The sequence below is a fragment of the Psilocybe cubensis genome, chromosome 3 (genome assembly GCF_017499595.1).
Source record: "Psilocybe cubensis strain MGC-MH-2018 chromosome 3, whole genome shotgun sequence".
Taxonomy (NCBI): domain Eukaryota; kingdom Fungi; phylum Basidiomycota; class Agaricomycetes; order Agaricales; family Agrocybaceae; genus Psilocybe; species Psilocybe cubensis.
The window spans coordinates 3,098,403-3,120,916 of NC_063001.1; the positions used below are offsets into that span (position 1 = coordinate 3,098,403).

The following is a 22,514-nucleotide window of genomic DNA, read 5'->3' on the forward strand; positions in this document are numbered from 1 at the left end:
ATTAGTTCCAGGAAAACCGAGTTCACAAGAATGGATATACAAGTAATGGTAGTACTAGGCGAGTGAGAGGAGGTATAGCGAATGTTGAGAGAGAATCCGTAGAAACAATGGTCTGTCAGTCTATTTTTTGTTTAAAATGCCTACGCAGAATAGGCTGCACGAATCCGTGTGATTCCATTACCTATGCCATCCAAGACTTTTCGACGGGAGTCGCCGATCTTTTTAGCATTAATGAACAGGAAATCATGATCAATCTAAATATCTTTAGTCAACTGGAACCATAAATCTAACGCAGTATTACCTGTGGTGTCAATATTGGGGAACAATTAGAAATCAGTGCATTTCGTGTGTCGGACGAGCCATCGGCCTTGCCCCTTAGAACCAGCTCGGCGGATATAGATTGAAGAACGGACAATGCATTGGTGCGAAGTGTCTTGAAAATAGGCACGAGCTATTATGAAGATATTAAGATGAGGGATTTTTCTACTAAAATTTTGAAAAATGCTTACCCCGCTTAGTTTATTGATTTTGACGACCGAAGGCGATTTGAAACGTAGTGTTACAGCCACTAGAAGTAGGAAAGCCTAGGAAAAATGTTAACATCGGTTCACATTGGCTAATAGAGATAAACACCTCTTGAGCAAGGGTGGCTACATGAAGCAATTCACTTGGTGATGACTTCATAGCTTCAGGCAGTCGCTCCTTCACACCTTGTTTCGCCAATCAATCTCTCATCGACAATGACGTTGAGTTATTAATTACCATCAAAGTATTTCACAACAACTTCAGGGGCGTCCATTATGGTGGGAGGCTCTTCGTCCTTTTTGTGGTGGCCGTTTGTCGTTGGCACCTCAACCCCTTTCAATGGATGTCCGGTCTTTAGTTCGGTTTGCTTAGCCGCTTCAGCCAGGACAACATCAGGAGGAGGGCGGGCATAATTATGGTAAGGCTCTAGCCAATCGATAAGGGCGTTCATATATTCAATGAACTTGGCTTCATCCTCAGTGAGCTAGTACATACCATGGGTTATTATGGAAGTGGGAAAAAATCATAGAATGCTTACATCCGCAAAATCTTCTGGGCCCCGTTGCATTAGTCTTTCCTTAAGGGTGAGTCCATTTTCGTATTTGGCAGTTTTCTTTGGCCGATCCCCTATCAGCAGCTTTTCTTCCACTGTATCATCAATATCACTGGCTTGTTGGAATCCACGGATATAGACTTTGAGGAAACATGACAACCATTTGCTCTAGAATGGTAAATTAGAAAGCCGAATAATTCAAGGTGGATGCAACCTACTCCTTCAGGTTTTCCAAACAGTAATGTTTGTTCATTGAGATCTTTTGAAGCCTTTGGTTGATAATTAGGAAGAATATCGAAATCACGGTTGTCCGAGTGTTCTATGACGCTGTGTTAACTAATCAGGAAAAGTAATGTAAAACCACAACTGACCTCTATCAAATATAAACTTCAATTCAATCAACTCCATGTCGATGAGATCGTTTGTGACTGGTTCATGCGCAATACGCATACGAATATGTTCAAGTTTCACGGTATCACGCTGCAGTGAATTGTCCAAACGTTCTTCAAAGACGATAAATTCGGGTATCTAGAAAGTGATAAATGTGCGAACAGTCGAAAGGAAGATGTTGTTCTAACCTGAGAGTATTTTTCAGACTGGAAAGCGCGAGCAATAAAGTCACCGGTCTGATTAAAGTGTTTCAATCGAGTGTGTTGATATACAATATACAGGGGTCTTACTTCTTGCGTGTTGCTCAGGTAGATCTGTGTTGATTCCAGGCATTCGGTCAATAAAGTTAGGTCACCAATTGAACCTAGTGAAAAGGTTGACGCCCGAGAAAGAATCAGGTGAGAAAGGGTATCATTTTGGACTTGTTTAATGTGCATAGCACGGTAATGCTCAAGAGCCAATGCAGGAGCACCTAAAAGCGATGGAGATAAATCAACAATTGATACATAACTTGTCCAGGGAACCATTACTCGCCAAGTAATCGGTATAACCTGATCAAAATCAATCTTGTCAAAAACGATTGCTTGCTTCTAGAAAGAGCAAATTCTAGCAAGTAAGTAGCATCCAAAAGGTGGTTATCCTTTCCAGTCAATTTCCATAGGGTGATGAAGGCATTTGCAGCCAAGAGGGCAAAATCGTCAGCAGGTTGAAGTTCTGTGGAAGGAAGTCCAACTCCAAGAGCGAGACCCTCAAAGTAATAACGAGCGTATGCGGCCACACGAATCAACTCTTTCTCAGCCGTAATCTCCGATTCAGAGAGTGTATAACGAATAAGTTTGAAAGAGTTAATTAGGCGGCGCAGTTCAGAGATTGTGGTCTGTTTGCCGACAGTCAGAATTTCTCGGAGAGCGTCCACCTCGCATTTAGTTCGACTCACAAAAGCTGTCGGAATTGCCTCCAGGAATGTACGTAATATGGACAGACTTTCTGCATCTAAAATCACGAAGGGTTTTAAATCCTCAAAGCAGCAAGCCTTGTCTCCGAACTTTTCAAAGTATTGCTTCAGTAGTGAAACCATTCGCGTAGGTTCTATATGGGGCGTTAGCGGGCTCGAAAAATTGAAAATTTATGTGCCGACCTTGCGACAACCCGTGAAGGCGTGCTCGTTTCTCGAGGTCTAACAGTGCTAGAAGGCCAGAGCGATCTTTTGTACTATCCTCTTCGGCAATTTTGGAGAATATTTCCTGAGCGTGATTTACTTTTTCCCGGGCATCTGCTTCACCAATTATTAAAGGTGTCGTGTCTGGTAAGGTACCATCGAGAACGGCGAGAAATTCCAACCAATTACGGTCCCTGGTCCAGCATAAGCCAAATTCATATAATAAATAACGCCGCATACTTCTTTTCTGTTATTAGTTGCTCTGCGCGTTTAGCTTCCTGCTGATATCTGCCTTGCTGAATCATAATCGCGCGACGAATCTCATCGCACGCGAGACTGGTGGAGCAGATACTTTTCCCAACATCACTCTCAATGAGTTTGTCAGCTTCTTCCCATAGTTCTAGTTCTCGGAGGATGGAGAGGTGAAGATGGAAACGTTCAGCATTGACATATGATGGAGTAGGTGAAGATGCAATCAGGCGATGTGCAAGTTTGTAAAGAATAGGGCGCATGGTTGGCGGTGTATTCGCGTCTTTAGCCTATAAGGGCTTGAAAAACTATAAGGAGAAAATAACCATGGTAATGTCGTACCTGCAGGACTGCACTTATAACACTCCAGTATAAATAACGCTCTTCCTGAAATTGTTTATACATGCGCGTCGCAATCTAAGCAAATGTCGTAAGAACGCGATGACACACCCACCAGAACAAAACAAGACACACCTGATGCGCGGATTTCCAATGGTTGGCTCTGACGTTGGCAAAAAAAGTTTGCTGTCCAAGTTCTTCATTTGTTGGTTGCTTTTTGAAGGCGTCTTCGAACATGGTGACCAAGTCGTTGTCTTCCATAAAGTTAAAAACACGTATGGGAACACGAAAAAATATAACGTACGTCGTCCTAGGCCACGAAGAACATGCATCATCGCTGTCAACACTGCATCATCGGTGGGTTTTGTTTCGAGAACTTCGTCACAAAGGACAAGTGATTCTTCGACTTTTTGTGATCGAATCAGAGCGAGTGCTTTTAAGGACTGGTATAACTTGTTTGAGAATTCCCCAAGTTAAGGAAGAGAGGTAAAATGACCTTGACCAACTCGTTCTTTGGGTGCTTTTTGAGAAGTTTGTTGCACGCAACAATGGCCGACTTGTTCGAACCGGTGTCCAAGGCATCTATGAACTCGTCAGAAATCGAGGGTGGACAAAGTTATCCTGTTACCATAGATTGGTTTTATCTGACGGTCGAGAGCTGCTGCAGACATTTGGAAAATGAGAAAGGCTGAGAAGTAGAAGGAGTGTTATGGTCTAGCTTAAAGCACTAACCGTAGTTCGCCGATCATATCCAAATTTTGTTTCCGAATTCGCTTCAAACTTGGTCAGGGCCGGTTCAACCACGAGCTTATTTAATTTGGACTAACCACCCAGGTAATGTCTACCTCGCTATTCGTAGTACTATCCCTAACGAAGTCTGATTTATTGTCATAAGAATGCCACCGTACTTGCTAACACGGTCTGTCGCTTTACACAACATGATAATATAAACTGATTGTATGAGTTCACCAGCGGCATCGATCCCTTCCTCGGCCTTTTCACTGGTTTCCTGGCCTTTTACCTCAATGAAACTCATCCGAGGACCGGGAGACCGGAGGGCGAAAGATTGGTGGACCTTTTGAAATGGAAATACGCCAAGTACCAGCAGAAGCAGACAAAAGTTCAATTGCCAGCTCCAGAGGCTGCACAATGAACGAGACGCGCTGAAAATGTCATTAATTATCTGTGCCTATTCATACTGCACTCGGATATGACCTCAATCATTATGATCTCAATAAGTCATACAACATCGACATGACGCCCTGAAAGACCTCTTGTTCGCCTTGGGGATCGTCTTCGCCTTGCCGTTGGCACAATGCGAGCCCAACGACGACGCTCCTTCTCAACCTTTCCAGACCTAACAATGCTTCTTCTGTCCATACGATTGTTGCTATTTGTGAGGCATATAATGAATGGAGAGTTTGCTGGTGAGGTGAGGGAGCACTTCCCAAAAGTGGTGTCAATTGGATCGCAGGAGACGATTCTGGTAGAATAAGCTTATTGGGTTGTGTTGGGTCTGGCACTCGAGGTATAAGAACTGCTGTAGCAGGCAACGTTGCTTGTATCTGTCGATAAATTATTTCGCCTGTTTAGCTTTACAGAATGTCGGAAATCAGGAACAAATCAGCACCAGATTGCCCACTTTGCCTATTTGTGTTACGAGAATGACTATACGGTCCGCAAAGGTTTGCATAAAAACTTGTGTATGTTTCCCATTTAATGTTCTAGAGGTTTGACGCGGCGTGAATGTAGCCATGTTTTGAGCAAAGGCGTAAATCGCTTCGACTCGCGCTCGAATCAAGACGGGGAGGCATCTAATGATCCATGTGTATTTGTAATCGTGGGAACCCTAACTGTAGCGCCGCACTCGGATGAAGTCCTTGTGTGTCAATACAGTCCGAGGTTCCGCTGTGCCTCTTCAGAGGCTACATGGGCAGGATTTGGCGACGCTCTATCGAGCCTATAACTCAGGAGATATACCGTGATCTATGGATATAATTCAAGACTCATCGAACACGGGCCCCTCGTCTCCTCAGAAAGGAAAGGGAGTGGAGGCCGATCCTAAGAGCTGGCGCGCAGGTTGGTGGGACTTCTATCCCTTGCTTGAGCACCCCAAACGGCAAGTTTTATTCCTCCGACTATTTGTTTATTGTCGAGTTGAAAATGTTCTCTCTTTGCAGCCCCGTGCAGTGGTCACGGTCGTCCGTTATATTTACTGCCCATGCAACTCAACCGTTTATAACTGGACGCCATTTTTCCTCGTCAAAACAATTTGTGTTGCCATCTCCGGCACCCATTAGCAATTCACCCGCGTTGTATGACCCCCCTACTCTTATTTCAATTTCTCCGGACGATTTATGGCTACTTGCGTATTTCTATCGACGCACGGGTGAAGGCATCGCGTGCCTTTGGAAGCGAGGCAATCAAATCGACAATTGGCAAGTGAAGGATTCTTGGACTTGTCTCAAAGGATGTGGTATTGTGACCGTTTCGTGGCTGGAATCGCAAAGAGAGGCAAGATATGCACCTTTTCAAATGTTACATTACGTTTACCTTGAAACAGTGGATAAATATCTCACCAAGTGGACCGACGCGCCTTCCCTTGCGTGGACCCAAGATACCCGTCGCAGACATGACAATGCTTTTTGTCACTGAAGACAATTATCTTCATGTTACGTATCTACGACAATATACCAACACATTGAAGACCCTTAAGAAATCGTTGAACGTCCCTGGTGTAATGAAGGAAGGAATGTCGCCACTTGACTACGGCGAAAGCCCAAATCATAGACAATGTATGAATGCAGCTATAGGACTTTGTTATAACGGTGGGGATTTTCCTATTTTTCAATCATTGTGTTGCTGAAATGTCATCAGATCCAATTATTATGATTGCATCCCAGTCACGACGTATACCAGCTCCCTCAATTACTCCTACAATATCTGCCCCACCGTTCAATCATATGGATCTCTCAGCTGGTGGAGATTCTACGGATCCAAACGCAGCAGATCAAAGAACAAATGACTGGGAGAATTGGGGTGACGAAGGAGTCATCGAAATCTTCGAATGCTATATAAAATACGACGGCGAATCCCTAAGTAATCAGTTGCATTTAATCTAATTAATAATATCTGACGAAAACTACAGTGCTTGGGATAATTCAATTAAGCCATATTGATTGTCCACCGTACTCCTTGACGAGCCTCGAATGGGTATCCGTCCCTTCGCCTAAAACCCCTGAAAAAGGGAAGATAGGATTGATGACGGCTTTTGCTGATTTTCATGACTGTATGTTCTTTTGCCTGGGTCCTACGCATGTATTCATGACATATTCGCCGCACAGTCAAGAAACCACCAACATCGTTACTTAATTTTTATGGACCATTCACCAAGACCAATGCAACTCGCCATGTAGTTAGAAATCAAACTTTTAATTCAAATTCATCATTCACTCATGTTTCCCAGGCTTCACTTTCAACTACGAGGACGATAGAGGCCGGTGTTGTAACGCACATTGAGCCATTCATGGACACAGGAACACTTGCATTCGCATATATTTTGCATTACTCAGGGACTTATGGCAACGGTAAAAATAAACCGCAAAACACTGTGGTCGGGAACGTTCACGTGCTAAATATGTTAGTGTTCATAATCTTGCCATTCAATCATTCTAACATTGTTTGCTAGACCCACGTTTACTGAAAGCGCCAATTTTTCCCCTGCTACAGTTGAGGTTCCATTAGAAAAGTTAGGAGAAGACCGTAAGCATATTCCAGTCTTTTCGTGGCTATCCATATCACACAACAAATTCAGTGCCATTCTTTGCCGCAATTTCGCCCAATCGAAAATTTATATGCACGCTTTCATGTTCTTTGACTCGGCCTTCGCTTCAAACGCATGCACTTCCCACCTTGATCTCCTCGGAATTGATGTGTAAATCTGTTTGAAAACCTCTGTTGATATATGTTCAAACCTAACGATGATGCGTAGCTTCACGTTTATCTTGGGCACTCGCCGCTGCCATTCTTTCACATAGATCTACAGTAGACCTTGTTCATGCCATATGTGGCCCACAAATGTCGAATGACGACGCAGCAACTGTCTTATCTAATGCTCTCGCACTATTGGAAAACTTCAATGGCACCGACTCACCATCTCGATATATTTGTGACATTATGGGAGTGGCGACCGATATATATAAGTACGTATGTTTAAGAAAACAGCGCTTTCTTGTATTTTTCATTGACTATTATATTCGAAGGTTGAAAGCAGAGTCTACTAACGTAGAGTCAGAAAATGAATTGTTCCAATCCCGGTGCCAAGCAGCGCATGACATATGCTCCATGTCCGCATGTATCACTGCTTTTGAAGACAGCAAAGAAGGTGACGGGTATGATCTAGGTAGTTCCCCTCCTTGTTGCTTCCCCATCAACGAGAATTTGACTGCCGTCGTTTGTAGATGCTGTATGGCAACTAATTGCGTTTAGCAACTGGGTAATTGGGTTCACTGAGAAATTAATGAAAGCATGTATCCTTGCCAGCAATGCTATTGCAGAACCCTTAGAAGGATCACAGTCAGGTGTGTTGCTATTACTGTATACTATTTAGTTTGTTGAACATGTATATAGATTTTGGATTGTTCGAACAACCAATTCTATTGAACCTTTGCCACCCTTTTGCTCTGCGGAACTTCATTTCTTCATTGAACCACGTCAAATCTTTTCGGGAATTCTTAGCTGCTTTACCTGCTGGTAGCGGCAATGCACAAATCGCTCAGTCGGTCCTTGTAGATTCGGTCGATTACTCAGGTGTTGAGTTCGGGAGACTGGTACCCCTTCTACAGGAAAGTTTGGAGAGCGCTCAAAAGTTAGATGGTGAGCCTTTTGATACTCGCTGTTAACTTCTGAAAACTAACACAAAGTGTAGCTTCAGAATGTCGGAGGGCTCTGGCGGCGTGCTGTGCCACCAACTTGATGAAAACCGAACTTACCGAGATACTGAACAAGATTTCACAGTCCGAGTCGCTATTAAATAAACCGGCCTTGTTTATCAAGCCGTATAATCTAATCGATGGATTGGCTCGTCTATCCCTGTTATCAGGTCGTCGGAAGAACGATGAAAAGGATATCATCACAAAAATGGCTATCCCTAAGCATACTGCCAGGGACCGATGCCTCCGCTGCGGGGGCAAGACTGTGATCGACCGCAACACGGCTACTCCTCGACCACGGGTCCACACAAAATGGCACCTCTATGAGCTTATGTGGCAGCTACGTTGCGTATGTGGCGGGGCATGGTCGTCAACTATCTAATCCGTGTTTGGTTTTGTATTTTAGGGTTACGATTTGGCATATATACATACGTTTACAGCTTTGAATGAATAGTCTGATCGGAGCCCAAATAAAATTCAGCCGCCAACTTGACTTCGTTCAACCATTCTGTTACGATATCTTCTTCATAGACATTATTGTCCCAATAAACGGTTAAGGTCAAATGATCATGTGAAGTTGATGCACCAAGGTAAAGTTCTGTGGGTCGGCATCGCAATCTCGTTGTAGACGACTTCAAAGATATTAAAGGTTCCTCTTTGCCGTCTTGTGGGCTTAATGGATACGTTCTTGGAAGTAGTTTGTCGGTCTTGATAAAATGACTCAGAGTGTAAATGAAACTTGTGACATTCACCAAAAAGGAACTTACATTTCCCATACTAGAACCTCCATTGCAGAAAACCAATCCGGCTGTAGCCTGTTCCATTGGCGACATAGGTTTATTACTGAGAGTCTTCGGAGGTCCTCCTCCAAGCCATTGGCGAGCCGCAATTTTGTTCCTTTGTATCCTGGCAGGAGCACCCACTTCCTGAAATTCCAAAAATAATGGATGCTTCGTAATTTCTATAGATTGCTCCCTGACTTGCTTGCATCTGAACAGAAATCTTTTCTTCGAAAGAAGGTCTCCAAAATGAGGCATATTCATTCCTGGTCGCAGGCGTGTCGTACCGAGCGGCATTGTGGGAAGCGCAAAATAAAAGAAGCCAATTGAGACGCAGACGTTGGATGACCCGCCAGCTTCATACCAATCCTTGTCCAAAAAAGGTCGCAAATTGAGAGGCCCAGCGGAGGTCATCGGTTCTCTTATTCTGAACTGCCATTCCTCTTCGTCTATTTCTCCGCGTAGGTATCGCCTTACTAACACTCGGGTGAGTGCAATTTGCCCCAGGACAGGATACGCATTTCCGAATGTCAAACCGTTTTTACGACAGTTGTCAATTATGAGGTTAGATTTGTCGGGAGTCAACGTGGTTCTTAATGTTTTTGAGAGAGGTGGGGTGTAAGGTGTGATTTGTGATACTTTTCGGGGGAGGGTATGCCCGCCCTTCAGTAATCTATTTGAGAACTTTGCGAAATGAAGAATAGTAAAGGTTGGACTTACTTTGAGATTTGAGGCCCTTCTAGCTGCCATTACACTGGCAATGGCTTTACGCCATCGTCTCCTTGCCACATTGTATTTAAGGTGGGGTGCCAGACTTTCTGACGATACTGAAAGTTGTAATCGATGTTCTAAGTTAACCTCCGGGTGGGTTTCACGACAAAGTGAATCCAGGAAGGTTTTGAGGAGGGTAAGGTTGGCCATTCCATCGACGATAGAATGGGCAACATGGAAAAATATGTGGAAAACACCCGGAAGGTCTGTTCTCTCTAGGATGAAAAGGCATGCCAGTAATTTATCAGAAAGAAGCTGATCTTGCACGACTATCCTTTCTGCGATGCGTTCAACGTCTTGTGCGGATGAAACCTTTTGAAATATTATTTCCCGAGGACGTATGGTGCGTAGACTTTCTTCTGTGACGACAAAGTAAATCGAATCATCGCTGTGAGCATCGTATGCAGCAGCTATCAATGGATATTGGCGTTTAATGTAAGACCATGCTTTCGCGACATTAGATGGGCAAAGCAGGTCTTGAGATGTCGACAGTGGTTGCAATTGTACTTCCGCTTGCTGCAAAGTATCTGCTGTACGGCAGAAGATTGCATCTAAGTAAAACGCAGTTTCCGTTGTACCAAGAGGTCGTTCCCACGCAACAATTGGCCCAGGGCGTAATTTCCAAGTCGAGGAGGGCATAACCATGTTGAGGAGGAAGATGGCGTACAGAATAAGTCGATTTGGATGATGAGACTTTTACCACTGCCCGGCAAAGCCATTTCCGTGTGACTCATGAGGGTGGTGTGAGCTGTTGTAGGCTGATGGATGACTTTATTTTAAATTAGAAAAAGAGGTGGATCATTATAATATTTTTGCCAAGCGACCGTTCGCGGCAGCATGTGGATCATCGTGGACCACGGCCCGGTAGCGTGCTCAATTCGAGATCTTCAACCCTTGGTCGGTTTGGAATATTTTTATCAGGCAACTTCCTCAGAATATCTCGAAAGAAATTCACAAATTCTGGTAGCCTGCATGCACACTTATGTATGTATAAGGTCGCGTCGTCCTGGCGCGCGTCGCGTCTTGCAATATTAAATAGGTCATGTGATGAACATACGGTATACGACAAAAATCCCAATCCGTGTTCAGTGAATCTGTGGTCACTCAGATCCCATCGCCCTTGTTAGCAGGAGTGATCTGACTTTACCGCTGTCGAATCTCTAAGTCGCGACCGCTGACTCCTTCAAGATATTTTGACAGTCTTCCTAATGGAACAGGACGCCGGCCCCGCTGTTGATCGCAATTTTACACTAGACAAAACCTTGACTGTACCTGCACATATATCATCTCTGGCCTTCGGACATGCTGGACATGTATTTGCTGGCTGTGGTATGGTTGATATACTGGCCTTTTGCGATTAAATGACTTACTTCGTGTACAGATGATGGATCTCTTCGTGTCTATGATCTGTCCTCGTATAAAGTATTGAAGGCCGTTAGAGGGCTTGGAGGAGAAGTATCGTCAATAGTATGTATGAAGAGACCTGGTTCAGAACTTCGAGATGCTTGGGTCGCACACGGGCAACATGTTGGTCGTCAAAGATGCTCATTCCGTGAAAACTGTGTCAATAACTGTTTTTAGATCTCCAAGTTCAAGTTCGATCCGGATCCCATGATCCAAACTCTTGAAAGCGCCTTGGTTTCAGTTAAAGTTGGAGAATCTGATGCAGATGTGTTGAACGAGGTGGGTGTAGTTATATCGCTATATGGAATTCGTGTTGACTTAATAAGCTTGCCTTGAACGCGAACAAAAGTCATCTGGCCTTTACCATGGATTCCGGTTTTGTGGGTGTCCTTGACTTGTCAAACAATTCAATTACGAAGATGGAAACGAAACATGACAGTGTAAATACGGTTGTCATCCAACTTTCCTCAGTTCTAATAAATTTTGCTTCAGGTGTGCGGCAGCGTAAAATTCGTTCCAGGTCGGCCACGGGAGTTGATCAGCGGTGGATATGACAATATCTTGCTACACTTTGACTTCGTGCAAGGCAAAGTCCTTTCTCGCCGACAGATAGGTGATTATTTTTTGAGCCTCCATCTATCTATCGCTTATCTAGTTTCCTCAAGACACGTTTGCCCTTGAGGGTGAAATTTCGCTTTCTCCGCCTTTTGTCATGTCAATGGCCATGTCAGATACTGGTGTCCTAGCGGCTGGAATTGCCGATGGTAGACTTTGGATAGGATTTGGAGGAGAGAAAGTAGTCCTTCCAGGTTCTAAATCTTCCAAAAAAAAGGTCAAGATGTGGGAAGGTCTTGATGAAGATCAAATCCTTCTCATCAAAGTCGCGGAAGGCCCTATTGTGGCAATGTGCGTTTGTATTCCAGTCATCCTCCAGTACCTTAGTTAACACTATTTCTAGGGCCTTTTCGGAACACCGAAAATTGACAATCTCTACCCTAATGGGGGTCATTACTCAGTACCGTCTCATCTATGACGAAGTGCTAGGCAGCGTTGTTCTCCAACAGCTGTGGCAAAAAGCAAGTCCCGGAATCGAAAAAGTCAACGCCTTGATCGCCGACGAAAAGCGTATCATAGTAGGTGGTTTCTCTGCCAAAGGTCGAGGCGTTATTGAGGTTTGGAAAGAAACGCCCCAACCTGCGCAAGACCAGGAGGGCAAAAGTCTCGCACCAACCTCCACTTCATAAAATTATACTGTGTGGTAACCAAAAATACTCTAAAACACGAATTATCAGTGCTATGGTCTATTCGATTCCTCAAATTCTCGTTCATCCCGGACTTGCTGTTCCAGTGCTGCTATCCGTCTCAAATGTGAATCTCGTGTTTTCTTCAACTTCTCCAGATATTCTTCGTCTGGCATCGGTTTGAATCCAACAAAACCTAGCAGGGACTCCAGAAGGTGCACTGAACCCTCAAGAGGTGCTGAATTGTTTTGAATCCGCGAAGAAGGGTCTGCTATAGCAGGTCTATTTTCCTCCCTCAACTTCGAGATGTAATTCAGTCGGATGATGTTCAGTTCGTTGAAGCCATACTGAAGAAGGGTACAGACTGTTCCAGCAGTTATCATTACTGGGATGACACCTGGCTTCCTAGCTTTAGTACGAGAATGGTCAATATATTGCAATTAAGTATTAAGTAAAGACCTACATATGGCATGAAACACTCCAACAACTGAGGCACCACTAATAGCACTATCAAGTAATTGGTTCGTTCGAAGGTCGGATAGAGAAACGGGTGTATTTGAGGAGTAGGGATCTTGAGATAGTGGTCTGCCCGCCTCTTGCCTTCTGTGAGCGTATTGTGACCATGGCGCCAAACGGTTAAGCGTCGGGCTAACAAGAAATTCGCGGCAACCTAGTTATGTGTCCAGGTGAATTTGTGAAAGATGAGAAGAAAGCAGATGGAAATCGCACCGAAGAACGATACACCTGTTAAACCGCTGTTGGCAGCAGCTGTTAAGGCCATGAATCCTGGATGCGGTAGTTTTCGAATGCTAGCATATGTTCCAGACACGAAGGCACTAGTGGCTGCTGTTGTATAGAAAGAATTTTATTAGCCCCGCTCGACATTCGCTGGACAAGAGCAAAGACGGACTTGCATATCGTTAGGGTACCCAGACCTATTGTCTGCAGTCGTGAATGTTCCATGGATAGAGTCAAGTTGAGGTGAACCTTTGAGATTTTTGTCAAAGTTATGCGGATCAGAGAGGCTCCAGCCAACTGAGGCCAAACAGACGCGTCCATTTAGCCGGCGGCAGCAGCACCTGCTCGATGCTCTCATGTCCGAGTCCGACAGTCACTTGTAATAAAAACCCAGCTACCTTCATCTTTTTGCATTGACCCGAGATCCCGATACATGCCCCCAATGTGTTGCCTCATCTCTGAAGTTAGCTTTGACAGTCGCTAATATCCCTTTCTAGCCGCGACAAGTTTACAATCCACTCCAAAGCAGTTGTTTGCCAGGATGTCGAACTGAAGGGAGACATCACCATTGGCTCAGGTTAGTCTGCGTTACAGCTATTATTTTTCTCCCCTCAGCTTATTTCTCTTACAGGGTCCATCGTACACCCCAAAGCCACAATATTTGCTATAGCCGGTCCTATCGTCATCGGAATGGGCTGCATAATTGAAGAGGGCGCGATCTTGGTCAATAGGTAATACGCCGATGCATTCATACCTGGTGCTTCGACTCTGAACATCTCATAGGCGTAAAGAAGTAATGCGTATTGGAGATGATAACCTCTTTGAAATTGGATGCCGTATGTCGTCTCTAAAACCACTTTCGCAGACAAGGTACTGATGTACCTACAGGCATTGAATCGCCTTCAATAGGAAACTTTAATACATTCTCAACGCGTTCAAGAGTACACCACACAGTTCGAGTAACGTCTTACTGCGTGATTGGGGCTGGAGCGCTACTAGTCCCAACGGAAGATCAAACACTCGAAGATTACACAGTTATATATGGCCCTGCTGCAGAACAAAGGACATGGAGTGGGAGAGGAAAAGTGCAGGAGGCCGATCTTAGACGAAAGCATGCCGAGTATTTGCGTGAAATGCTTCCCAAGTTCAACAGATTAAGGCGCGGTGATGGAACATGATAACAGTTTGTTAGGCTGGAATTTAAAGTGTAATGCTTCAATTAACGTTACATCACAGGATTACACGGCTTTCTACTTTGTTCTATATCTCTCGCTCTAGATCAATAATTGCTTATACTATCTTGCACGGTGGAAATGGGCGTAAATCTAAGTGTATACTCATGATTTTCCGGACGATTTGGATGATGCATGAAACAAGTACTTACAGCATATCAAACACCTCATCTGGAGAATAATCTGTCCATTCGTCTCCGGTCCATTCCATAGCTCCTCCTGATACTTCGATACGAACCCCACGGTCATTGCAGGCATTTAACCAGGTATACCACAGACTTTCTTCCTCCTCCAAAAGTATAGGAGCCGTATTGCTCCTACCCTGTACAGACAAAAAGATTTTCACGCACTTTAGGTGCGGAAAATTATACGGCGACAAAAGGGAGGTCAACATTTCGTCAAGCTGCATGAGTAGCTCCGTACAGGCGTCAAGCTTCATCATGAGCATTTGGCGACGCATATGGTCGATGTTTTCTATCATGATGCACTCCAAATGCTCATGTCTGATATGCCTCTCCCAAGAAGTCTTCAGGTTCGCCAACTCGCCAATGTTGACAGATAATGTGGTTAGACTGGGCCAGTCATTCAGGTTGGCAAAGACTCCCCAAGAGTTGGAAATCGAGCAGTATTGAACCAAGCTTCTGTTAATAAGGGGGAAGCCCATGGTTGCTAAACCCAAAATGCATGCCCGAAGGCTGGGTAGCTCGATTCTACTTATATAGGTTTCGCATCCCGCTGTCGCGATCAGGGCACGGATGTTGGGCAGAACAATTCTTGTCTTCAAACGATCCAGCGACAACAAGCAGCGGCAAGGAACTAGCCACAATATTTCTAAGCGATTCCCCAAGGTCTCCTCGATGATAGGTAATATACAATGGTCAGCCTTGACTTCCAGGCGCGTCAATCTAGAATTTTGCGAGAGACGCCTCAGAATTTTGGGAAGCTCGTATGTCCATGGTTCGTCTGTCGAAAAAGCCGAGGAAAAAGACGCGAGATTCGGACAATGTTTGAAAATACGGGACATCGCGATCGTGTGCTCGGGTAACCACGCGTGGACTCCTTCCAGAACGAGGTCAATCCTAATCGTCCATCTTCCAGGACCTTCCCGACAATCTTTCTGTGGTGACAACCTCTTTAGGGTGTCCGCAATGAGACTGGCGTCTTCTCCTGCCCTTATTCGAAGATGTTCGAATATGATCGGCTGTGCGACTCTGCTCCAATATTTGCAGACAAGGCAAAATGCAAGCTTCGCCTGCATCGCTTCTCTATATCGATTGCTGAGACATATTCCATGGCGGTCGCGAGTGAAAGCGGCTATGGCAGCGTAGTCGTCGTCAACTTCGAAGCAACCGGGTATATGTGTTGCAAATGCGAAAATCTTCTCCCATATTTCCACTGGTAAAATAGGGGCATATCTAGGTTGCCGAGGCTGTTAAAATTTTGTAAGTATTGTAAGTTCGTCAAGTTTGAATGACGACAAAAATTACAAACATCGATGACTGCCGTATTGCGGTGCATCCAGGATTCCATATCAGGAGAAAAGGTTTCGTGTGTGTAAAGAATGCTGCAGAGCAGGCAGAATTTGTTTGGTAAATGTTTTTTAAGATGCAGGGCACGTCATGAAGGGTATTTTGGAGCGGCTCGAGATTAGTGGTGTAGTAAAAAAGAGGTGCGACTCGCGTCGCTCGAGGGCTGACAGACACGGTTAAGGCCTGAGACATAAATATCGGACAAGAAAAGACGCACTTTGATACCAATGCAACCTTTACCATTTATCCTTGTTTTTTTTATCTGCCATTTTCGTTCCTCTCGACCCTTCAAGTTCGCCTCGCCCATTCTCTGTTTTGCTGTCAATTTTTTTCCTCTTTCATCCTTTTATGTACATTTTGTGTTGTACCACTCTCGAAATCGAAATCGATGTCCATTCAAATCGCGCAACACAATTTTCTGTCAAGTTTTATCGGCTGCCAGTGCCCGCTATGGTCAGTAGCAATTTGCAGGACAGGATTCGGAGGGGGGGAAGATGTAGATAAGATTGTGTTAGAAAGTTCAAGGCTGATAACAACATGGACGAGGACACCGGGAACATCATCAAGAACATACATGTCCGGTGTTTTCTTAAGTTCGGGTAACCACTTCAGTAATACAAGGGGTCTATTTTCGAGGTATGATAGTATGGTATGGTATGATATGATATGCTAACAGCGATCCCAGATGGAAGTATGTATGTGCGGAAAATAAGAAAACATAGTGTAAATCAGAAAGCAGGATGCGATGGGATGGGAAAAGATGGTCAGTAATCGAAAAGCAACATTAAGAGCTAAAAAAACACCCATCGTTCGGTTGGTCGTCGCTCTCCCATGTAGGAAGATGTGTCTACGTAAATATATACAGTGGGGTTATCATAAAGAACATATCGCAGGGCATCATTTGGGTTGATTCTATGATGCTCGGCCGCACTGGAGTAAAATCACAGGCGCGAGCGCTAGCGCTTGCTTTGCTCTTTCGCTGTTAAAGCCCCCTCTGGACCTTGGTCGGAATGGTCGGATCTGGTCGAATTAACATTTGTGATAACATTGTCGAGAATGATGCAACACCGATGCCGACGACCAGAACTCGTGTAGGAAGACAAACCGAAGTCAAAACAAGGATCATTGGTGACGATATTGAGGAGCAACTTGGGAAGGAACATGATAGGTGAACAGGGGAGAAAGAATGCAAAGGAGAGCAAGTGTCTTAGCCCTCCTACGTCAGAGCAATTTGTCCTGTACAACCTGGGAATCATGAATTCGTTTAAGCGCCTAGATTTGAAATACGAGTCCCTTCGCAACCTCAATTGAATTGAGAGATTGAAAGGCATCGCGATGACCATCGCGCAAAGATACCGGACCGAGAATGACAAAGGATAGTCTATGATAGTGCAGTTTGTGGGGCATCCTTGGGAGGGATTTTGGTTAATCCACGAAGTATTGTAATGAGATTGGACGGAAAATGGACGAAGTGGTGGTCCAAGGCCGTACCAAGAAGAACGAATGGTCGATATTTTCAAATACAACAGCAAAAGGAGTAAGAGTAAGGCGGAGCCGTGGCCATCGACGAGGGTATTGTGATATGGGGTTTTCAGCGTTTCATGCCCAGGACGATGGGAGGTCCGGCGACTTTGCTCCAGCGCGATTGTGCAAGTGGACCATATCGGAATTCTAGGCGCGGTGTAGTGCCCAGTGTAATGGAAGCAGGAACAGGTGGAGGTCGCATTTGATTTGTGTGTGGGTACTGGTGCGCCTGTGGCTGTGGCTGCTGGGGTTGTCCAAGGCGGGCTTTCCATGCTGCTCGGATAGCATTTGATCTTTCAAGAAGCTGTAGTTTTATGCAGCAATATAGTATACGGTAAGCCATGGGGAGTTAGATGACTGAGTTGACAGAGCACATACCGCTTCCTTTTCAACCCCATCTGCAATGCTAGATATAATGTTTTCGACGACACTTTTGTGATTTCCATTCGGTTTGTCGTCTCTAAAGCGCATCATTCGCCATCGCGAAATATTGGAATCCCAGTGGACTTCTACTATCCGGTCGTCAACCTGTTCGCCGGACTTCTTTAACCTATGGAAACGGAGAACAAAATGTTAGCGATGCACAAGAAACTTCTTTTACAACTGGCTCGGAAATAAGTCAAGTCAGGTTAGTACTTACTCCTCCCATTCGTCATCATTTACATACATGTCATCATAAAGCTCATACCTCCCGCCCCCGTTCCAGACGTGTAACAAGAACACAGGTTTAGCAGTCCAGTCTGGCTCGTCTTCATCGTATCGTGTGGGAGGGAAACGAAGCACAAGTTTGAAGTCGATCGAATTCTCGGATGGTGGTTTCCACTTCAATCTGAAATAGAAGTTGAGTAATGAGGCGACGTGTTGGATACAATCGGGCATACATGTTGGGGTCAGTGCCGGGTGTATACGGCGAATTCACGCAGGTGTAAATAAGCCCATCGTTGCCATGCTGCAGAGCAGGAATGTCATCGTTGAAGACATTCTCAACGTGATATGATAATCTGGTGTCTTTAACTTTGATACTGAAATCCAGTGAACGGTGAGAACGAAGTTAGATAGGTGCAAAATGTACCTAAAAGGCTGCACTTCCATCATCTTGGGGTGATCCATCAACATTTTTGCATGGGGTTTGAAAAACCATTGCTTCAATCTCTGGACGAAACGTCAGCAACCTCCCGACTGATAATCGCAGGAAAGACCTGACTCCGTATCTCTTGTCTAAGGGCCTTGACATAACGTTCTGATCATCGATTACAAGGCAATCGAAGGCGAGGAACCGCATCTTTTCCTATAGCAGCAAAAGTTAGACCCATTTGTTGCAATGCTGCAGGGGCTGTACGCACCTGTTTCGTCCGTGGATCAACATCAATGACAAGTTCTCCGTCGACAAGGCTACTTCGAAGCGGCAATTGGGGATTTTCATGGTGGGGAAAGAAGAAGCCTTCGATTTGACGGTATTCATTGTGTCTGTCTATCTAGTGCACGTCAAAAAAGTGAGTCACTTGCTCCGCGACGCGTAAAAGGGCGCGTTACCAGATAGGCCGTTTGATCATTGTTATCCAGGTTAGTTACCACGAGGAAAAGTACTCGAATGCCATCCGACTTTTCGCAGACCCAGAAACTGCCACAAAGAAAGCGAGTTTTAGAGAGGTGCGTGAGAGCTAAATACTGAGAAATGGCGCACTCTTGGGTTTCTAATTTTGCTAAGTCACTAGAGGCAAAACTGACAGGCTGGCTTCCGGGAAATCTAAAAAGAGGCAGGCATTCGAGGATTATGGTTAACGCCGCACGGGAGTAAGAAAGGATCAGCATGACCTGCCTTTCGTGATTATCGAACTGACACAAGCGAGCGACATGCATTTTGAGCCATTTGTCCTGGTCAGAGTACTTTGGAACAACGATTCCGGGGAGTTTTGGTATGGGCATTATAGTGGTGGTGGATGTAGAGAGTTCATGCAAGCAGGGCCTTGATAAGGCGTTTATATAAGTAGAGAGCAACTATTACACCCTGCAACGCCTAAAAACCTCCAACACACAAAGTCCCGTGCTTGCCGTAAATCTTAAGTAAGCTGACCTCCTTTCGGCTAACTTAAGAGAAGCCTCGTTCTCATTGTCGCCCACATCGCAACCCACAGATGATCAGATGAGAAAAAGAAATGTCATTCAGAAGTACATGATAAACAGCGATGTAACAGGATAACAGAAATAACAACTAAAATCATCGGTCCTCTGCCCATTCCTAATAGGAGCAAAAACATTAGTTTCCTTGCTGATGCTCTGATAAAAAATGAGCGCTTACGTTCTCCTTCTTGATCTGGGCCTGATGATAGGAAGAACTCGATGAGATACTGATCGATGTGATTGTGCAAAAACTACTAACCTCCTCCTCGGGTGTGAAGTCGTTAACAATATTGAAGAGCTTGCGAATCTCCTCGGGGGTCTTGCCCTTGATCATGTTAGCGACGGTCTTACATCCAACATCGCTGTGGGGTAGTCCGACCTAATTAGTGACACGTGGGAGTGAGTCAATACACGGCGGCTTACAGAAGTGATTTGATGTCGAGGTAATTGGCCGCAAGAATGATTTCGAACAGCATCTCCTGGTCTACCGTAATGAATTTTTGGTCCCATTCACTGATATCAGTCGTGCGTTTTCTCGTCTCGTCTTGGCTCTGGTCAGCGTCAGCTGCGGGAAGGGGCTCGCCACGATGGTGTTCGCAGTACTCCAGAACCTAGATTTAGAACGAGTGGCGCACGTACTCAGTGTCGTGATAAAGACATAAATGAGCGTGCTCAGCGCACCTTCTTCATGACACTGGATGAGACATTGGGCAAAGGGATGGGCTGGTCAGACTCGCCAACATCTAGAGAAAACACGATCAATGGACAAGTCGAACAGGAATGCTTGCAAACACATAATTGCACAGCAGTTATCCACGCACCCTCAAGCATGTTCTTAATCAAAACCGAGCGCTCGACAACATCCTTGTCGGCGTTGAATTGTTCGTTGTCGGAGGTGACGAGAAGAACCATTTTGAAGGGAAAGGATATAAGGGGTGGTATAGAGTCAGAGTAAGTGATTGTTCTAGGTGAAAGGATACCTTTATAAATTGGTTGTGTGTGGTTCGGTGATAGCCGACGGTCCCAAGGGTCCGTGCTTTATTATCTTTTTCGAGTCAACGCGACTAGTATTACAACGAAGAATGTCCTTTCTAACTCGTTGTATAGACTTGGCCAAACGGTCGCCCTTCACTTTTCTAGGTTGGGCCTTTTACTCTCGTCTTCGTCGCATTGACTGACTTGGTACAGGGGCCGTTCGTACTGCTACAAAGCGCGCTGGCGGCACAGTCCACAATCATGGTGGTTCCCCTGGCAAACGCCTAGGTGTCAAAAAATTCTCTGGTATTGTCTTGCCATTGTACTCTGTCATAATGCGACTAAGGACGTCGTCCCATTTAGACCAATTTGTTCTTCCTGGCAATATCATTGTGAGACAGCGCGGCACATTGTTCCATCCTGGCCAACATGTACGTCCCGTCCCGATTCCGGAATGAGACTATTACTGACCCCCGGTCTGTTTAGGTAAAAATGGGACGTGATCACACAATATATGCCACAGTGCCGGGCTTTGTTCGTTTCTACAAGGAAAAGCATATGAGAGGGGAGCGCAAATATGTTGGCGTTGTGCTCGAACGCGGAGATAAACTTCCACGCGACGAGGCCACCCGCGGGCGCAGTCGTTTCTGCGGCATGGTAGATCGAAACAGCCCCGAGTTCTCGCTTTCTACCAGCTAGATACCCAGCCAGTGTAGGTTGGATTGATGCTCGTCGGTGCTGTCAGCTGTGTATTTATATCATCTCATTAGAGGCTTAAACACCTAATCTTAATAAATCCAGGCTTGTAAAAAAAATCTGAAGCTGTGTTGTTGATGGACCCTGTTGCTCTTTCTGCTTCTGTTCTTTTGTGTTTGAAGTGCTTCAGAACTCTTAGCATTGTGCACCGCAGTCGAAGGGCTACGAAGATCATAAACATGTCCTCGGCTCTATAAATAGTCACATTCACAGGGCAACGGTTCGATACCGCCTTAAAGCATCCCGATATCCTTCCTTTCTCAAGGCGCAACCACCACCACCACGATGACCACCGAGGCAAATCCGACACCTTTGCTCACCATCACGCCCTTGAAGCCGTCTGGTATGTGTGAAGTGGGATGCTCAAAGAATAGGAAATTAACTTTGTTCTGTGCAGAGATACCTCCAGAGGAAAGGATAATTGCTGAAGGAAAGACATTGATAGAGTCGTCGGTGTCGTGGAAAGCCGGAAAAACATACTTCGACGTCGTCAAGACCAGCACTCGTGGCAAACTTGCAGGCGACGGCGCTCCTTGGCATTGCCGTTACAGTGTGCACAAACCAGACGAAATCACTTTCGATCAGCTTTGGGAAAAACTATCCCGTAACAAGGCGGAAAATGAGCTACAGTGTGTTTTCCTCCTTTCCTCCGTCCGTCGGTTCTGTTACCATGCTTATCAAATTTTCATTGGAAAAGGTTTATACATGAAATTCAGAAAGTCAACAAAATAAAAGAACTGTCTCCGACTGCCTCCATTTGGACACTCTACTATACCTTCCTCCCACCAGTTTCACCTCGCGTTTTTACTGTGGTTCAGGTTGTCCATCTCTCTGAAGAGAAACCACGAACAGGGTGAATTCTTACCGATGATGTCAAACAATGGCTCGATCTCAACCATGCTGTTCCAGGTTGATCGTATCTCTTTCCATTGATTTAACGTCTAAAGGTGATGAAGAACTCCACCTCCTCGAAGAAAAAGGTACCAAGGGTCGCTATGTTAGCGTTGAGAGAGTCATGGAGCTGGAAGACGGTACTACGGAATGGCGTATGGCTACATCCAGTACCCCAGGTGGCAACATTCCCAACTTCCTCGTTGAGAGCACTATGGCTAAGAAAATTGCCTCAGTGCGTGCTATCTCCGTTATTTAGCTTCGGTTCCGCAGTTTATATACTAACATGGCTTGCCTAATCACCTTTTCTTCAGGATGTGCCGCAGTTCATCAAATGGTTCCAAAAATCAACATCAAAGAAGTAAAGAGCTCATTTTGTTCTATCATCTTGTTTTAGCGGCAGCATA

General features: G+C 45.0%; 12 protein-coding genes across 12 annotated transcripts; 5 read left to right on the forward strand and 7 right to left on the reverse strand.

Moving 5' to 3' along the window:
* Positions 1–140: 140 nt before the first annotated feature.
* JR316_0003845 (N-alpha-acetyltransferase 25, NatB auxiliary subunit) lies at positions 141–3,886 on the reverse strand (the record flags this gene model as incomplete). Its single annotated transcript, XM_047889615.1, has 20 exons — positions 141–254; positions 302–451; positions 510–584; positions 634–710; positions 763–1,009; positions 1,064–1,246; positions 1,297–1,397; positions 1,450–1,606; positions 1,657–1,704; positions 1,759–1,940; positions 1,999–2,019; positions 2,231–2,345; positions 2,406–2,557; positions 2,607–2,821; positions 2,868–3,166; positions 3,219–3,293; positions 3,351–3,469; positions 3,520–3,658; positions 3,712–3,797; positions 3,844–3,886. 20 exons carry the CDS (start codon positions 3,884–3,886, stop codon positions 141–143), a joined length of 2,598 nt encoding a protein of 865 aa, XP_047751989.1.
* Positions 3,887–4,438: 552 nt separating this feature from the next.
* On the reverse strand, positions 4,439–4,971 carry JR316_0003846 (uncharacterized protein; the record flags this gene model as incomplete). Its single annotated transcript, XM_047889616.1, has 2 exons — positions 4,439–4,780; positions 4,846–4,971. 2 exons carry the CDS (start codon positions 4,969–4,971, stop codon positions 4,439–4,441), a joined length of 468 nt encoding a protein of 155 aa, XP_047751990.1.
* Positions 4,972–5,203: 232 nt separating this feature from the next.
* Positions 5,204–8,528, forward strand: JR316_0003847 (uncharacterized protein; the record flags this gene model as incomplete). Its single annotated transcript, XM_047889617.1, has 14 exons — positions 5,204–5,334; positions 5,396–5,729; positions 5,779–6,043; positions 6,093–6,314; positions 6,364–6,504; positions 6,560–6,627; positions 6,682–6,854; positions 6,904–6,977; positions 7,030–7,149; positions 7,207–7,417; positions 7,478–7,617; positions 7,676–7,795; positions 7,845–8,090; positions 8,143–8,528. 14 exons carry the CDS (start codon positions 5,204–5,206, stop codon positions 8,526–8,528), a joined length of 2,631 nt encoding a protein of 876 aa, XP_047751991.1.
* A 52-nt stretch (positions 8,529–8,580) lies between these two features.
* Positions 8,581–10,341, reverse strand: JR316_0003848 (uncharacterized protein; the record flags this gene model as incomplete). Its single annotated transcript, XM_047889618.1, has 3 exons — positions 8,581–8,853; positions 8,914–9,588; positions 9,646–10,341. 3 exons carry the CDS (start codon positions 10,339–10,341, stop codon positions 8,581–8,583), a joined length of 1,644 nt encoding a protein of 547 aa, XP_047751992.1.
* A 563-nt stretch (positions 10,342–10,904) lies between these two features.
* Positions 10,905–12,344, forward strand: JR316_0003849 (uncharacterized protein; the record flags this gene model as incomplete). The annotated part of the gene is made up of 6 exons (XM_047889619.1): positions 10,905–11,025; positions 11,078–11,223; positions 11,278–11,379; positions 11,593–11,713; positions 11,766–12,006; positions 12,059–12,344. 6 exons carry the CDS (start codon positions 10,905–10,907, stop codon positions 12,342–12,344), a joined length of 1,017 nt encoding a protein of 338 aa, XP_047751993.1.
* A 50-nt stretch (positions 12,345–12,394) lies between these two features.
* On the reverse strand, positions 12,395–13,437 carry JR316_0003850 (uncharacterized protein; the record flags this gene model as incomplete). Its single annotated transcript, XM_047889620.1, has 4 exons — positions 12,395–12,750; positions 12,805–13,011; positions 13,071–13,187; positions 13,248–13,437. The coding sequence occupies 4 exons, from the start codon at positions 13,435–13,437 to the stop codon at positions 12,395–12,397; spliced, it is 870 nt and encodes a 289-aa protein (XP_047751994.1).
* A 75-nt stretch (positions 13,438–13,512) lies between these two features.
* On the forward strand, positions 13,513–14,257 carry JR316_0003851 (Dynactin subunit 6; the record flags this gene model as incomplete). The annotated part of the gene is made up of 5 exons (XM_047889621.1): positions 13,513–13,523; positions 13,577–13,656; positions 13,711–13,810; positions 13,863–13,915; positions 13,968–14,257. The coding sequence occupies 5 exons, from the start codon at positions 13,513–13,515 to the stop codon at positions 14,255–14,257; spliced, it is 534 nt and encodes a 177-aa protein (XP_047751995.1).
* Positions 14,258–14,459: 202 nt separating this feature from the next.
* JR316_0003852 (uncharacterized protein) lies at positions 14,460–15,841 on the reverse strand (the record flags this gene model as incomplete). The annotated part of the gene is made up of 2 exons (XM_047889622.1): positions 14,460–15,740; positions 15,803–15,841. 2 exons carry the CDS (start codon positions 15,839–15,841, stop codon positions 14,460–14,462), a joined length of 1,320 nt encoding a protein of 439 aa, XP_047751996.1.
* Positions 15,842–17,431: 1,590 nt separating this feature from the next.
* Positions 17,432–19,290, reverse strand: JR316_0003853 (mRNA-capping enzyme subunit alpha; the record flags this gene model as incomplete). The annotated part of the gene is made up of 10 exons (XM_047889623.1): positions 17,432–17,668; positions 17,743–17,914; positions 18,005–18,193; positions 18,246–18,386; positions 18,437–18,516; positions 18,569–18,652; positions 18,708–18,839; positions 18,898–18,985; positions 19,049–19,111; positions 19,184–19,290. The coding sequence occupies 10 exons, from the start codon at positions 19,288–19,290 to the stop codon at positions 17,432–17,434; spliced, it is 1,293 nt and encodes a 430-aa protein (XP_047751997.1).
* A 292-nt stretch (positions 19,291–19,582) lies between these two features.
* JR316_0003854 (E3 ubiquitin ligase complex SCF subunit sconC) lies at positions 19,583–20,397 on the reverse strand (the record flags this gene model as incomplete). The annotated part of the gene is made up of 6 exons (XM_047889624.1): positions 19,583–19,603; positions 19,664–19,684; positions 19,745–19,847; positions 19,909–20,096; positions 20,167–20,228; positions 20,307–20,397. 6 exons carry the CDS (start codon positions 20,395–20,397, stop codon positions 19,583–19,585), a joined length of 486 nt encoding a protein of 161 aa, XP_047751998.1.
* A 170-nt stretch (positions 20,398–20,567) lies between these two features.
* Positions 20,568–21,159, forward strand: JR316_0003855 (54S ribosomal protein L27, mitochondrial; the record flags this gene model as incomplete). Its single annotated transcript, XM_047889625.1, has 4 exons — positions 20,568–20,625; positions 20,674–20,766; positions 20,824–20,891; positions 20,947–21,159. 4 exons carry the CDS (start codon positions 20,568–20,570, stop codon positions 21,157–21,159), a joined length of 432 nt encoding a protein of 143 aa, XP_047751999.1.
* A 342-nt stretch (positions 21,160–21,501) lies between these two features.
* Positions 21,502–22,472, forward strand: JR316_0003856 (uncharacterized protein; the record flags this gene model as incomplete). Its single annotated transcript, XM_047889626.1, has 5 exons — positions 21,502–21,559; positions 21,614–21,845; positions 21,914–22,069; positions 22,126–22,342; positions 22,422–22,472. The coding sequence occupies 5 exons, from the start codon at positions 21,502–21,504 to the stop codon at positions 22,470–22,472; spliced, it is 714 nt and encodes a 237-aa protein (XP_047752000.1).
* Positions 22,473–22,514: the final 42 nt, after the last annotated feature.